Below are 15672 nucleotides of genomic sequence, written 5' to 3' on the forward strand. Positions count from 1 at the left end.
GGAGTACACATGGAAAAATGTGTGTGGGAAGACAGAGGAAAGGGATAATTTTTGATGTGATAACATTCATTTTACAACCAAAGTGTGTGTGGGGGGAGGTGGGGTGGGGGGGCAGGGTGTTTAAGTTTTAAGGAGAGGGAGAGTTACAGGAATAGGTGATACTATTTAAAATGAGTATTAATCATTCAAAACAAAAACATGCTCATCTTACCACACACCGCTCAGGTTTCTTCTGAAGAAGCCTTGGCTATTAAAATACGTAAATCCTACCTGTGCCTTAAATCTGAGCCCCAAACGTTAGCATGGCAGTCTCTCAAAATTTGTAGCTGTTAGACCAGTTAAACCTGTATCACCTGACTCTAGACTCATAGGAGGCTGTTGACTTCTCTAAAGCTGTGCTCAACCAGTTGAGAGATTAATTTACCTACAGGGTGAAGTCGATGAAGCTTGTTTTTCTTAAAACCTTTGACCTGGCAGTGATCCCAAGTGTCATTTGGTTTCTGCTTCCGGAAGGGAAGGGCTACAATGATACCATTCTACAGTGTTCATTGGTTTTCCTGTCAATCTACACGTCCTCAGAATGAGATTCCTTAGGCTTCTGTAGTGAAAGGGTATTGCATGTTTCACAGCCTGTGTGGGGACCCACTCCTGCTTTGGTTCATGTAGTTAATCCTTCCCTGGCTAACACTGCATTTTCCCTCCTCAGCCATGTTATGTCACTTACCCTGCTTAGCCAGGGACAGACTGCAGCTTCTCATTTGCTTTCAAGGCTGTGGACAGCCGCCACCTGTCTCAACACTTTTTATCATCAGATGCTATTCTGTAGTCCCGCCTTCCACACTATACTTGATTGCTTCTGAGTGCTTGTCTTTCCTAAAACTGGACCCATGTCCTCTCTCAAATGCAAAAACACAGGGGAAATATTTGTGTTCTGAAGCCTACTTTTAGATTTTTAAAAGGTGCTAATCATGTGGATAACATTATGCTAGACACGGAGAAAATTACAAAGTAAGAAAAAACAGAAATCTAGCCAGAGAAGAAGAGTGTGAAGAGAAAGTTGTTCAGGAAACAATCTCATATGATAGAGGGTCTTAAATCCATGACTGAAATATTTGAACTTTACCACTGGGAGTAGGTATATGGGAGATACTGGAGGCAACAGGTTGGAAGAACAAAGAAACACACTGATACAGCACTATTGTGCAGCAGATTGGGAAGAGGTAAAAGGTTACATAGGGAGGTTGTTAGGAAGGTGGTATAGTAATCCCCTTGGGAGTCAATTACATTTAAGACATTTTATAAAATAAATTAGGAGAAATTGTTTTTATTATGAAAGCAATAACGGTTTGAGAGAATGTGGAAATTTCTAAAACATATAAGGAAGAAAAATGTCACCCATAACCTCACAATCTAAAGATAATTATTGATATTTTATTACTTTTCTATGGACATAACTGAGACCATATACATGGAGTTTAATACTCTTTTTAAAACTTAGCATAAATATTTGCCTGCATTACTATTATATGAAATACAATCTATAAGTAGTCACTAAGTCTACCAAATGGATGGTCCATAATCTGATAGCATTGCTGCCTTTGTTGGATATCCAGATTATTTCTAGTTTTAGCTATCAGTAGTCAAAGTGCAATAGTTATCCTTTCTCTAATATCTTTACTTCCCTAATCATTTGCTTAGCATATATTCAGAGGGCAAGTTCCTTTTCAGGTTCTTGATGTTCCATAGAGACATTTGCTCCTCTTACACAAGCAGTGTGTGGCACTGAGAATACTCATTATTAAATAATTGTGAATTTGATAGACAAAAAAGGTTATCCTTTGCGATAAGCACTACTTTGCCAGTTAACTATTAACATGGTTGAACGTTTCACTTAACAATTACAGTTTGAGGTGGGCGGATCACTTGAAGCCAGGAGTTTGAGACCAGCCTGGCCAACATGGTGAAACCCCATGTCTACCAAAAACACACAAAAAGCAAAAAACAAAAATTAACTGGGCATGGTGGCACATGTCTGTAATCCCAGCCACGTGGGAGGCTGAGGCAGCCGAGGCTATTGGCTTCATCTGTGTTATTTTGGAATTTACAAACTGTTTCCTCCTTTGTGATTCTGTACTAGCTGTTTCCTACTTTGGGGAGAGCCCTTCTCCCAGACCTCCACGTGCTGGACTCCTTGCCTTGACACGGGCCTCTGCTGCACCATAGACCCTTCTGAAGGGAGGACTTCCCCAACACCATCTCCATCACTTCATCATAATTGCTTTCAGGGTTCTCACCAACCTGAAATCATCCTTCAAAAGTTTCTATTTATTTGACACTAGAATGACTGTAAACTCTAAGAGGGTCTGTCTTCTGTACAGCTGTATTTCCAGCACTTAGAATGTCACCTGGAACATAGTGGGAACTGTATAAATATTTGATGAGGGACTGAGCGAACTAATGAACGGAGCTCAAGGGAGAGATTAAGCCCAGTACTGCAGGAAACCAAGTGCTTTAAGGACCTCTCTCTAGTCTCCCTGGCTGCTTCTTCCATTTCTGGAAGTTCATTTTATCCCAACAATAGCAGTCTACTACAGAAATGCTGCTATATATTCCCAAGCCTCACGGAGCGGAAATATGAGAACTTAAGGGCCTGAAAAGTATAAAGATCTTGGTGGAGCCCGAAACCCCCACCCCAACCTAATACTGAGTTTTGCAAAGTTTAATTGTTGCTTGTGAATATATTTCTGTTTCATTCTCATTGGGAAACCTTATCTGTGGGTTATGGCCAATGGGAAATCATCAGACATTTAGACATCAGACATCAGGCATCATGTAAAATACACATTTGTATATGAAATCTTTAATCCAAATTGTTGCCCTGCTACCCTTCTGAGTAGCCGTCATATCCTAGTCTGAGGGCCAAATAGATTGAAGGTAAAATTCAACCAAGCAGAATTCTGTAATGCCTTCTTCACACACAGATTTGTTGCTTTTTGTCTGCTCTCAGAATGAAGTAATGAATCTCTAGAGGAAGTTGATTTACTTCATTAAAAAAAACCAACTGAAAATATATCTCCTATGGCCACTGACTAATGCTAGAAAACATTAAGAATATTCCCCATTGCAAAAATATCTGCAAGTGGGAGAGAATTAGACAAGCAGGGGGATGGTGATAAGCATCTATTACATATTATACACCCTGTTATGGAGGCTTTACCACTGCCATCTCTGAAAAATGGGCTTTACCTCCCTATCTAAACATATATATAATAAAATCACAGGATAGCTTTTACATCAGAGCAGCACAACTGGCAAAATTTAAAAGTCTGACATTACCAAATATTGGTAAGAACATGAAGCAATGAAATTATTTTCCTCTAAAGGATATAGTTATGGCAAAAAATTGGGGCTTTTCTAATACAATTGAGGATGTACCTACCCAATGATTCTGTAATTCCATTCACTAAACGACCCCTGAAATACTCGCAGAGAAGGACATTACCAGGAATCTTAGGAGCAGCAATGTTTATAAGAGCAAAACATACATTTGGTAAAACTTAAATGTTCGAAGGAGATGAATACATTTAAGGTTTTTTTTTCCAGGTAATTGAGAATCTGCAGTAAATGTTATGGTTTCCTGTTATTTTTAATTGCTAAGTTTACAATGCCTGGAATCAGTTCTGCCTTCAAAGCCAAGTGTTCATTTTCCATGTATCAGGAAACCCATTTGGCACAGAGACCATCCCAGGAAGTTAAGTTTCAGATTCACAGAATCAGTAGCAAAGTGCAATGTCAGAAGTGTCCAGTGAGAGGGACTGCAGGGGACTGGGATGACCTGTCTTAACTTCATACATTCTACGGCAACTATACCCATTAGACTTGGCATATAGTCCTCAGGCTAAGAAAGAAGATAGGACACAAATGCATCTATTCATAAAGTGAAAATGAAAAAAGATAGCGTAAAAAAAGATTTAGAAATAACTTTATAACTTTAGAAACACTGCTTATAGCAATAGTTCTGAATGCAAATCATATGACTTTTATAAAAATAGTAACACCTTTGTTTTGTTTTGGATGAGGACATAAACCCTGAAGAATATACATATATAGAGGAACCTCATTTACTGCTGATGGTAGGGGAAATAAATAATAATCTCTATTTATAGCTTAAGAAAGAGGTCCTCAAAGAGTGGGAGCCGTATGGGTCCCTGACAGATCCTTCAAAAAGATCTGTGAAATCAAAACTATGTTCATCATGATATTAAGACCTATTCCTTTTTTATTCTCATTCTCTCATTAGTGTATGGTAGACCTTTTCAGAAACTATATGACATATTCTATCATGAGACTGATTGCAGAAGCAAATATGAGAATCCAGTCATCTTCTAGTAAGCCAGACATCAAAGAGATCTGCATCTATGTAGAACAATGTCATTTTTCTCAATAAGCCTGTTTTAGAAAGTAGTTACTTTTCATAAATTGTATGATATTTGTGTTAACACGTAATGGGTTTATTGTTACTTAAATAAGAAAGTAAAAGTTTAAAAATTCTCACTTTAATTTCTAACATAGTAATATTGACAGGCATAACCTACATAGACAAAAGCACGTTGGAATCCTCAATACTTTTTAAGAGTGTAGAAATCTGCAAACCACTGACCTTCAGCCCATCACAGGAAGTTTTGCTATTAGCACAATTATTGCATCTTTGCTCCTTCGGTTGCTTTTGTCTCACTGTCTCTGATCTTTCAAAGACCATCTGGAAGAGCTTGGCCAGTCATCTATTGAATGGAGATTACATTTTGAATCTTTTCCTACATCTCAGTGCCCTGTGGGACGACTCTGGGGTGTCTCCAGATGGCTAGGGCAACAGGTCCCTGTTGACATCACCTTATGGGGAAGTTTTAGACAGGAACAGTCTTCAGGCTCTGAAGTACTTGAAGAGCACCATGGGATGCCTGCCTTACAGAAGTTAATGAGCATGATTCAGGCAGATTCATAATTCTCCGTAGAAGCCATTTGGGATGCCTTCCACTTCGGGGTCACTCCACATAGACCAATGCAGAGCATGCAGTAACTGCTCAAATGGGATTTGGAAAGGAACGAACAGTTCATTTAGACGTTCAACTTGGAATAGACTTAAGCAGACACTCCTGGTGATGAAGGCCTTAGATGCCAGAAAATCAGGCTCAGAGGCTTTCAAGCCACTTCCTAGAGTGATGTCACATTCCTTTCTACGCTCCACTGGGGAAGGCAGGTCTGTCCCGCCCACGGTGGCGGGGAAATACCTAGGCATGGAAGTGGCATGACAGGGCTTAGGTCCCTGTCATATTTTCCAGTCTCCACGAGGTCCTGCACGCTTCAATCCTGCAGGCAGGTAGACACCGGGCCGGCAGTCTGGCTGAGCCAGGCATGGGTGGGGCCCCGACAGTAGGAGAGGTGTGCAGGAAAAGACGTGGCAACAATGTGTGCCACCGCAGGCCAGGGATCAGGTCCCCCAGGCGGGCCTCCGACCGCCTAGGTGACCATGGGGGAGACGACTCCCTCTCTGGGTCGAGGTGTGGAGCTCGCGGCTACTCTCAGCTCCAGCGGCTCCCTGCCTTCCTTTCTGCTTTCCCGCCGGGCCCTGCCAGGTAGGCCTGCTCTGGTTGCTCCCAAGTAAGCCGGTGTTTGGGGTTTCCGTTTAGACCGCGGATCCCGAGGACAAGGGCGCGCAGGAGAGGAGGCTCCGTGCGACGCGGGTAGGGATGGGGTCCCACATCCGGGACCCATGCCGCGGGCTGCGCTGGGGGGCGCCCTGGCCCTCGCGGGAGCTCTGGACGCGAGCCTCCTTCGCTGTCAGGGGGCGGAAGCGGCTCCCACGCGGGCCGCAGCGCCGCCGCCGCCCACTCTTCGCCCATCCTCCTCCGCGGCGGGGCGAGGTCCCTGCCTTGGATCCTAAAGGTCGGGCGCGCAGACGAAGGAGACAGGGGACAGGCAGTCTTTGGGGAAACGTGGGGCCAAAGTCAGAGGGCTCCCCAGGAAGAAGGGAAGGTCAGCGGCCTGGGCGGTTGTCTTTGAGATTCCGAGGTCGCCCACGCTGGCGCCTCGGGCCCGCCCCACAGCGCCCTCTCTTCCCACCCTCTTCTCCCTTCCTTGCAGCCCGGTTTGGGGATGTGGTCCTTGCTGCTCTGCGGGTTGTCCATCGCCCTTCCACTGTCTGTCACAGCAGGTACGTCCGTCCCGTGTGTCCTCAGTTCCCAGAGGCCGCCCTAGTCCACAGGCTCCTGGCCCCTCACTGGGAGCCCCAGGGGATCGCGCCAGCCGGAGCGCGGCTGCTTATGCTACCAAGACCGCGAAGAGGAAACAGAGCCAGCTCCACGTGCTGGGATGCTCAGCCCCATGCTGGGATGCTCAGCCCTGAATGTCACCTTTGAGCTTGGAGGTGACTTCGGGGAGGGGAAGGAGTTAGGCAAATTGCAAGTGAAGACTTGAGTAAAAATGCTCAAATGGAGTTACTACTGCCTATTTTATATGATAAAGGGTTATTTTATGACAAGATGAAAGCAAGGACGCCATCAATAGAACACATTTCTTCTAAGAAATTTGGTAGAAATGAGCTTTAAGAATGAACCAACTTTTTTTTTTTTTTAACGTTTTGGGATGAAATAGCTTTTACTCAAGGCAGAGTAACTGGGTGGCAGAGCAGAAACAGAAAAGACAAGAAGGGCTTCTTTACTCTGTAGATGAATGAGTGCAGAGTAAAGAACTCTGTGGATGAAAAGAACTAGGGGTCGTAGAATAGAAAGGAAAGAGGGAAATCACTCGCAATGGGGAAGAGGTTTGTGAGGAGGGAACGGAGTAAATTATGTCTTATGGATACATTTGAAGAACTTGGAATATACTTTATAATGAGCATTCTATTTTTAGGAAACTTTCAGACTCAGGAAACTCCCAAATAAAATTTCAAATTGACTGGAAAATTGAAGAGGCATTTAAAAAAAACTAACAGTAAATAGAACTAAAGTTTTCTTTCACAGATAATTGTTTTGTTTTTCTTTCCCTAGATGGATGCAACGACATTTTTATGAAAAATGAGATGCTTTCAGCAAGCCAGCCTTTTGCTTTTAATTGTACATTCCCTCCCATAACATCTGGGGAAGTCAGTGTAACATGGTATAAAAATTCTAGCAAAATCCCAGTGTCCAAAATCATACAGTCTAGAATTCACCAGGACGAGACTTGGATTTTGTTTCTCCCTATGGAATGGGGGGACTCAGGAGTCTACCAATGTGTTATAAAGTAAGTTCCTCATTTAAAATAGAACTAACTCATGTGTGTGTATGTATAAATTCTTTAAGGAAAATTCTTAATGAACATAGAGAACTCATTGAGAAGAATTACTTTGTTGTATGTTTTTATAATTGTTACAAGACAGTTTCCAGTGAACACATTTTTAAACAGAACAGATTTGTAAATCATTTTTGGAATCTGATATGCATGTTTCCCCATGGAAATGGCACCTCAGACCAGACCCACTCACAAAGTGTGTCTGTCCCAATATTATTGCTGCCATCTTTCTTTCTTGTTTTCTTTTTCTTTTCTTTTTTTTTTTTAGTTTCTGAGACGAAGTCTCACTCCGTCACCAGGCTGGAATGCAGTGGCGCAATCTCGGCTCATTGCAACCTCTGCCTCCTGGGTTCAAGCGATTCTTTTGCCTCAGCCTCCCAAGTAGCTGGGACTATGGTGTGTGCCACCACACCTGGCTAAATTTTTGTATTTTTAGTAGAGACGAGGTTTCACCGTGTTAGCTAGGATGATCTCGATCTACTGAACTCCTGATCCACCCGTCTTGGGCCTCCCAAAGTTTTGGGATTACAGGCCTAAGCCACCTAGCCTGGCCACTGCCGTCTTTCTTGAAATGCCAAAAGCTTTTGTGGGAAATGGCACATCCAGATAGGAATAAGCCTCCTATGAGCCCTTTTCACAAGGAATTTGCTTAAGGCAGGGAGTAAGCATCGAGCATGTTCCAGACCTCACTGGAGAACCCGTGCTAAGAAACATGAATGAGTAACACAGGCCTGGTGGTGACTGCCCCTCAAAGGTAGCTGTCTATTAGGATCAAGCCCATCCTCTCACTTTTCAAGGGAATCTGGAAATTGGAATTTGTGTGTGCGACTTTTTATAATTTGTAAAGCTTTGTTGGGCCTGAATAAAACACATCTGTAGACCAAATTTAGTTTGAGGGTCACAATTTTGTGACTCTCCCACACTGGCTTGCATGACCTTAACAAATTACTTGATCTCTCTGAGCCTTGGTTTTTTCTGTAAAATGGAATTAATACTGGCCCGATAGGGTTCAGGTGCAAATTAACTGAGACCAGGTGTGAAGTAGGTACTCCATTCTCTCTCTCTTGTTTTGATTCCATGATATTTGCCGGCCCCTTTCTGTGTCCCAGCATGGCCCATGTCCCACTCTGATTTCTGCCAGATTCCTCGTTTCTATCCACCAGACAGACAAAATGCACAAAATCGAGTGGTTCACATGTGGAAGTGGTCGTTAGCTCTGCCTGGCTCCTTTCCACAGATTTAGTCGCTAATAAACCACTCAGAGCATGTGGAGGTCTGCTTTCTTATTTTAGCCTAGGCTGTGAATTATTAACTAGACTTGAAGATCATACATCACATAAATGAATCTGGATGTCGAAGCTAGATTTAAACTATTTAAATCTGGGAGCTGTGAAATGAGGAAAAATAATCTTTAATATAAATTAGACAAGGATATCTGCCATGAAAGAAAATGAACGTGAATTCTCCAAGACTTTTACTACTAACATCCAGATAGGATACGTATTTAGGAAACTGTATATTTTTACTTTTTGCTTTGAAATAATTTTAAATTTAAATAAATTTTGCAGGAATAGTATCAATAACTTCCTTCTACCCTTTATCTAGATTATCTAGATTCCTCATTTTTAAGAATATATTTTTACATTTATCTTATAATTTTCTCTTTCACCATATATATGATATAAATTATAAACAGTATTTTTCTCCTAAGCCATTTTTAAACCATTTCAGTTGTATGCATCATATCCTCTTAGCTCTTAATATTTCCATGTATATTTCCTATCAACAGTGTATATTTCCTATTTCCTTTCAATGTGTATCTGTTTATTTCTTACGTAATGACAGTATAGTTATCAAATTCAGGAAACGTAACCATCATATAATACCTTAATCTATAATCTATATTCCAATCTTATCAGTGGTCTCATTGAAGACCTTTTATAATTTTTTTCTTTCTTTTCCAGTACAGTTACCAATCTAGGATCATGCATCACATTTGGTTGCCATGAATATGTAACTTATTTTAATCTGGAACGGTTCCTCAGTCTTTGTTTTTCATGATACTGTCATTTTTAAGGACTATAGGCAATTATTTTGTATTATCTCCTTCATTGGTGTTTGTCAGGTATTTCTTCATGATTAGGTTCAGCCGTTTTGGCTGGAATGCTAGGTGAGTGCTTTGTGTCCTCTTCAGAAAATTACTCAGAGGCACATGGCGTCCACTTGCCCCCAGTTGGTGATGTCCATTTTGATCACTCAGTTAAGGTGTTGTCCAGTTTCTCCACTGTATGAATACCATTTGTCCTTTCGTGATGAATGATTTGGGGGGTGCTTACTGCTTTGTTAGAGGCAGAGGGTTTTCGTGGTGCTGTGAAAATGATTTGAAAACATTTGAAAATGAGCTGAATTATTTGATTTTGTGATTTTTTAGAAGAGTTTATGAGGTCTCAATCTGTCTTACAGGGGTAGAGACAGCTGTCATAGAATACATGTAAACCTAACTGTTTTTGAAAAACAATGGTGTGACACTTCCGTAAAAGGTTTACCGAATTTATCAGATGAGTACAAGCAAATACTACATCTTGGAAAAGATGATAGTCTCACATGTCATCTGCACTTCCCGAAGAGTTGTATTTTGGGTCCAATAAAGTGGTATAAGGTAAAAAAAAAAAATTTCTTATTGATATTTTTCCTCCTTTTCTTTAAAACCCACTGTTTTTTATAGGTTAAGTTGTATTTTTAAAGGCAGAATTGGTAAAGAAATTTGTGTTCCTAAGATAGATTAGTTAGCTAGCAGTCATTGATAATGTTACCTTCCTAATTACTGTTTTAAAAAATATTTTGGTTATTGTATCTTTGTAATATTTTATTATTTGGATCCATCACCTTCCTCCAGTCATTCTTGTTTTTCAGGCTGTTCTTTATTTTCTAACATTAATTATGTTTGTTTAAATACATACTACGTGCGCATGGTTCAATAATCACAAATCGTAAGAGGTCACTCTCTGGAAAACCTCTTTCCTGTTACCATTCCATATTTGCTCTGGGGTCATCACACCTTCCTCGACATGTGGCTACCATGATTAGTGCCCTGTGATTATTCTTGTATAATGCTATACTAGCAAATAAAAATATATAGTCTAACTCTTCCTAGCCCTTCTTTTTCAAGCTCATCTTTCTGCACTTCATGTTTTCATCTTCGAAATTTCTCTTTTCTTGATGATCCTGGCATATGTTGACATAGAAAGTAGCCCTTAGCATGGAGGAGCACAGGCTAGTTATTTGAGATTGGAATTAGTTTTTCCTGCTTGTTAACTCTTGCCAGCACACCCCTCCGGGTCATGAGTTTTCTTTATGGGAAGGTTTTCATCTATTGATTCAATTTCTTTAATGGTGAAAGGATTACACAAATTTCTTACTTTCTCTTGTGTGAGTTTGGTAAGATTTTGTGTCTTAGGAAGTTTCTCGTTTCATTAAAGGTCTCGTATATTCTGGAAAATTGTTTATCAGCTCTTCTCTTTTAATGTCTGCAGACATTAAAACCTTCAAAGTAAGGTTCACCTTTAGTCATTATTCATTCTCTCTTTCTTACACACACATGCGCGCACACACACGCATGCTTACTTGATTAGTTTCATCAGAGACTTGTCAGTTCTAGTACTCTTTTCAAAAACTAACTTTCGGTTTTGTCGATCCTTTCTGTTACATATTTCATGTTCATTTAGTTTGTTTAGTTGCCCTCTTTCACAAGAAATGTGGAAATGAATGTCCTTATACCTGTCCTTTAAGCATATCTGCTAGTGCGTGCAGTTCTCTAAGATACATGATTGCTAGCCCTAGTATTGTTCATTTGTAGGGCATGCAGATGAATAAAGTATTCAACTTTGTTGATGTTGCAAAAATTGCTTTACAGAATTTTGTATCCGTTTATACTTTTGCCAGGAGTATTTTATTTTATTTTATGACAGAGTCTCACTCTGTTGCCCAGGCTGGAGCGCAGTGGTGTGATCATGGCTCACTGCAGCCTAACTCCTGGGCTCATGTGGAAGCCCAGGTAATTTTTAAAATTTTTTTGTGGTGACAGAATCTTGCTGTGATGCCCAGACTGGTCTCGAACTCTGGGCCTCAAGTGATCCTCCTGCCTTGGCCTCCCAAAGTGGTGAGATTATAGGCATGAACCACCATGCCTGGCTCACCATGAGTATTCTAGATTTCCTACAACCTTGTGTTGAACTTTGTGTTATAAGACTGATTTTTAAAATCAATCTGGTGAGTATAAAATGTACCTTTTTGCTATTTTATTTTGCTTTTCCTTAATTATTAGTGAGATTAACCACTTTTTTTCATATGTTTATTAGCCATTTCTGGATCCTCTTCTGAACTGCCCACTCATATCTTTTGGTATATTTCTTATTTTACTTTTCATGCCATTTTCTTGTGACTTATAGGAGATTTTATATATTTATATATCCTGGGTATGTTTGTTTGCAATGCATTAAAAAAAACCTTTCCATTGAAGTTTGACATATACATATAAAATGCAGAAATCATAAGTGAACAAGCTTGTTGGATTATCAGAAAGTGAACATACCTTTTAATTACCCTTTCCCACGAAGGTTAAGAAAACATTACTAGCACCTCTGAAGGCCCACCTCTTCCATCTTGCAAAACCTATGCCTCCCTAGTCCCCAAATAACCACTTCCCTGATTTATACTATCATAGATTAGATTTACCAATTTTTGAATTTTATTAATTTGAATAAAATCGTATGTAGTATCTATGTCTAGCTTCCTTGGCTCAATAGCGAACCAGTGAGAATCATCCATGCTATTGCATGTGGCTATATTTCATCCATTTTCATTGCTTATACTATTTCACTGTTATTATTGTTAGACTCTTGAGTCATTTCCAATTTCTGGGTCTTAGAAACAAAGCTGGTATGAACACTTTTCTCACTTATGAATGCAATTTTGTGGGACATATTACACGAGAGTGAAATAGTTGGGTCATAAGGGTATGTAGAAAATGCCAAACCATTTTCCAAATTGGTGCCAATTTACAGTTCCAGCAGCAGTGTATAAGAGTTATTTATGCCCCTATATCTGACAACACATGGTACTGTTAGCCTTTTTAATTTGCTGTTTGGATAAGTGAGTAATTGTGTCTCATTTCAGCCTTAATTAACACTTCCCTGATTATAACTGATAATGTTGATCTTCTTTAAATTTTCTTCTTGGCACTTGGATGTGTGTGTGTGTGTGTAATTTTTTTTTCTTTGAGTGCTTGCTTGTGAAATTTTTTTTTTGAGATAAGCTCTTGCTCTGTTGCCCAGGCTGGAGTGCAGTAGTGCAATCATAGCTCACTGTAACCTTGAACCCCTGAGCTCAAGTGACCCTTCCGCCTCAGCCTCCTGAGTGGCTGCGGGTTACCTTGTCCAGGAGGGATCTCTATTTTTTTTTTTCTGTAAAAAACCAAATAATAAATATTTTAGGCATTGTAGGCCAGATGATCTCTGTTTCAACCACTCAACTCTGTTTTGGAAGCACAAAAACAGTTGTAGACAATATAGAAAAGAAGGAGTGTGGTTGCGTTTCAACAACATTTTATTTACAAAAACAGGTGGTTAGCCACATTTGGCCAGTGTGTGGTTTGCTAGCCTCTTGTCTATTTCTCATTGATTTGTAGTAGCTCTTTATAGATCTGGATATGAGTAATTGTTACACTGTGCCCTTCTAAGCAATGGCTAGCTTTTCAACTCTGGCAATGAGGTCTCAGACTTCCTAGTGTTAATGCAGTCTAATGTACTGATTTCCCTTTGTGATTAGTACTTTCTGTGACTTAAGAATCTTTTTCCCACCCCAAGGTAAAAGGACCTTTTCCTATATTTTCTTCTTGAAGTTTCATTGTTTTTCTTTTTCCACTGATTTTTAAGTGCGTAGTGTTGGTAGGGTCAAATGTAATTATTTTCTGTGTGGACTTATGGTTTACCTGTTCTTTTCACGTTGCTTTGCATGCCACCTCTGACTTAAATCATATTGGTCTTTGTGTGTAGATCTGTTTCAGAGCCCTCTGTAGCATTCCCTTATTCTATTTCTTTCTTTTTCCCTCCCTCCCTCCCTCCCTCCCTCCCTCCCTCCCTCCCTCCCTCCCTCCCTCCCTCCCTCCCTTCCTTCCTTCCTTCCTTCCTTCCTTCCTTCCCTCCTTTCAGACAGAGTCTCACTATGTCTCCTAGGCTAGAGGGCAGTGGCGTAGTCTTGACTCACTGCAACCTCTGCCTCCTGGGTTCAAGCAATTCTCCTGCCTCAGCCTCCAGAGTAGTTGGGATTACAGGCACACGCCACCACGCCTGGCTAATTTTTGGTATTTTTACCAGAGACGGGGTTTCACCATGTTGGCCAGGCTGGTCTCGAACTCCTGACCTCAGATGATCCACTTGTCTCAGCCTCCCAAAGTACTGGGATTACAGGTGTGAGCCACCACACCGAGTCTTTATCCTTATTAATTATTATGGCATTAGATAAGTCTTGTAAGTTTTGTATAAGTCCTCTGCTTTTCCTTTATCTGAAATGTTGCCTTGGTTATTCTAACTTCTGTTTCTGCAGCACTTGGAGATGGCCTCAGAGCTGTGACTAGCAATCCTAAGTAAATATCAGATTTGATCCTCTGGACCTTTTAAAAATCCAGATATTCAGCCTCACCCTCTACTAACTGAAGCAGGTCACCCATGGGTGGGGCTTAGATGCCTTTATTTTAAAAACAATCCCTGGGCTTGCAAAAGTAGGCAAAAGCTGGGGGCCAGCAGTGTAAGCGGGAGGGGCCACCTGATACTATACCACCTGCTCAGTTTTGGTGACCCAGGTGTGGCTGTTTTTGCCACTACCAGGTGCTCAGACCTGGACTCACTCTTTGGGCCTCAGTGTTGTCATCTGTAAAACCGGAGGGTTGGAATCAATTCTTCAAGTATTTGGAATCTGTGATCTTCTTGGTGCTGTGCCAAGGGATGTCATATGTCTTCAAAGAAGTTACAATTTATCAGAGGAAGCAGACAAGTAAACTATGAATTTTATTACAGCATGAGGTGAACATACAGAAAGCGAAATCAGAGCAGACCCTGGGAATGTCCGTGGCTATGCTTCCCGGAAAAGGTGACTTTGAACTGTGCTTGAAGAGTGACCACAGTTAGCCTGGTGGGTACGGCAAGGAAGGTCAGTAATTAGAGGGAAGCAGCAGGTACAAAGGTGTTGGGTGAGAAAGAGAATGGTGTTTAGGGGCCCTGGTTAGAGTTTAGGGCACATGTAGAAAGATGGTGCTAGAAAATAAACACTGTTTATGCCAACCTAAAGCATTTCAACAGTGAATCCTACCATCTGGAGAATGGCATGAGCAAATTCGCATTTGAGAAAAGTCCTTCCGTAGGGGCTGTAGTGAATCCACTGGAAGGCCTTGAGAATGGTGGCATGCTGATCATTTGGACTATCCTAGAAATCAAGTTAAGAAGTGTGGTTCATTTCAGAAAGTTCTAAAGTAGAACTGATACAATGAGGGAAAAGGAGGAGGAGAGGAAGTGGGGGAACTCATGTCTGAGGGCTCCTAATTTTTATAATTGTAAGGATATGTTATGGGGAGAATTTGAAAGAGTAATGTAGGTAAATAGATGGAGATGCAAAGAATTGCTAAGGTGAAGACCATGAATTTGTAGTGGTACCAAGACGCCTGTATATGTGATTAGCTCCTATAGTGCTCTGCTCTCTGGTTGGAGGTGTGTAGGAGAGGGATGAAGGGATTCATCAGAATGGGGGCTTTGCAGGTGAAGATGCTGGAAGGATGGAGGGCTACAGAGTTGAGGTATTGGAAAGGAAATGATTGAAGTGATTGAAGTGATGGATAATGGTTCTGGATAATGGCAAATCCCTATGATAATCCTGGCTTATGTCTGGGAGAATTGAAAACTGAGAGAAGTCCCCAGGAAGTCTTTGAAATTGAAGAGCTTACAGAGGACAAGGTTAGGGTATTAAGACATCTGTCTACACCTGGAAAAGTGGTAATGTCTCCAGTTTTGTTTTCGTTTCAATCCCAAATTACTCCTCAGCACAGTGGTTTGGGGCCCCCATCATTGTGCTCAATCTGAACTTGCTAAAGTTACTTCGGGCTCTCCAGTTGCTAAACTGACATTGATTTTCAACCTGATTGTGGTATTCAACATTGCTGGGCACTCCCATCAGCTGGAAACTCCTTTCTCATTTTCTTCTAAGACTTACTCATTCTTTGTCTCTGTTTATCTTTTTTTTTAATTATTATTTTTATTTTTTCTGGCACTTCGTCTGTAATCATCACTGAGTTTT

At 40.9% G+C, this 15672-nt stretch overlaps 1 protein-coding gene across 5 annotated transcripts in view; it reads left to right on the forward strand.

Moving 5' to 3' along the window:
• The first annotated feature begins 5278 nt into the window (after window positions 1–5278).
• IL1RL2 (interleukin 1 receptor like 2) overlaps window positions 5279–15672 on the forward strand; it is a 48089-nt gene continuing 37695 nt past the window's right edge. For 2 of the 5 annotated variants that reach the window (XM_015433320.4, XM_015433321.4), the window contains exons 1-4: window positions 5279–5377; window positions 6142–6211; window positions 7047–7281; window positions 9793–9988. In XM_015433320.4, coding sequence (XP_015288806.3) covers window positions 5306–5377; window positions 6142–6211; window positions 7047–7281; window positions 9793–9988 — 573 coding nt within the window. In that variant the 5' untranslated portion in view covers window positions 5279–5305. Of the gene's footprint in view, window positions 5378–5412; window positions 5634–5918; window positions 6034–6141; window positions 6212–7046; window positions 7282–9792; window positions 9989–15672 lie in introns of those variants that run through there. The other 3 variants (XM_065526686.2, XM_074011160.1, XM_065526687.2) reach the window with 2 other exon arrangements.

The sequence above is a fragment of the Macaca fascicularis genome, chromosome 13 (assembly GCF_037993035.2).
Source record: "Macaca fascicularis isolate 582-1 chromosome 13, T2T-MFA8v1.1".
Lineage (NCBI taxonomy): Eukaryota > Metazoa > Chordata > Mammalia > Primates > Cercopithecidae > Macaca > Macaca fascicularis.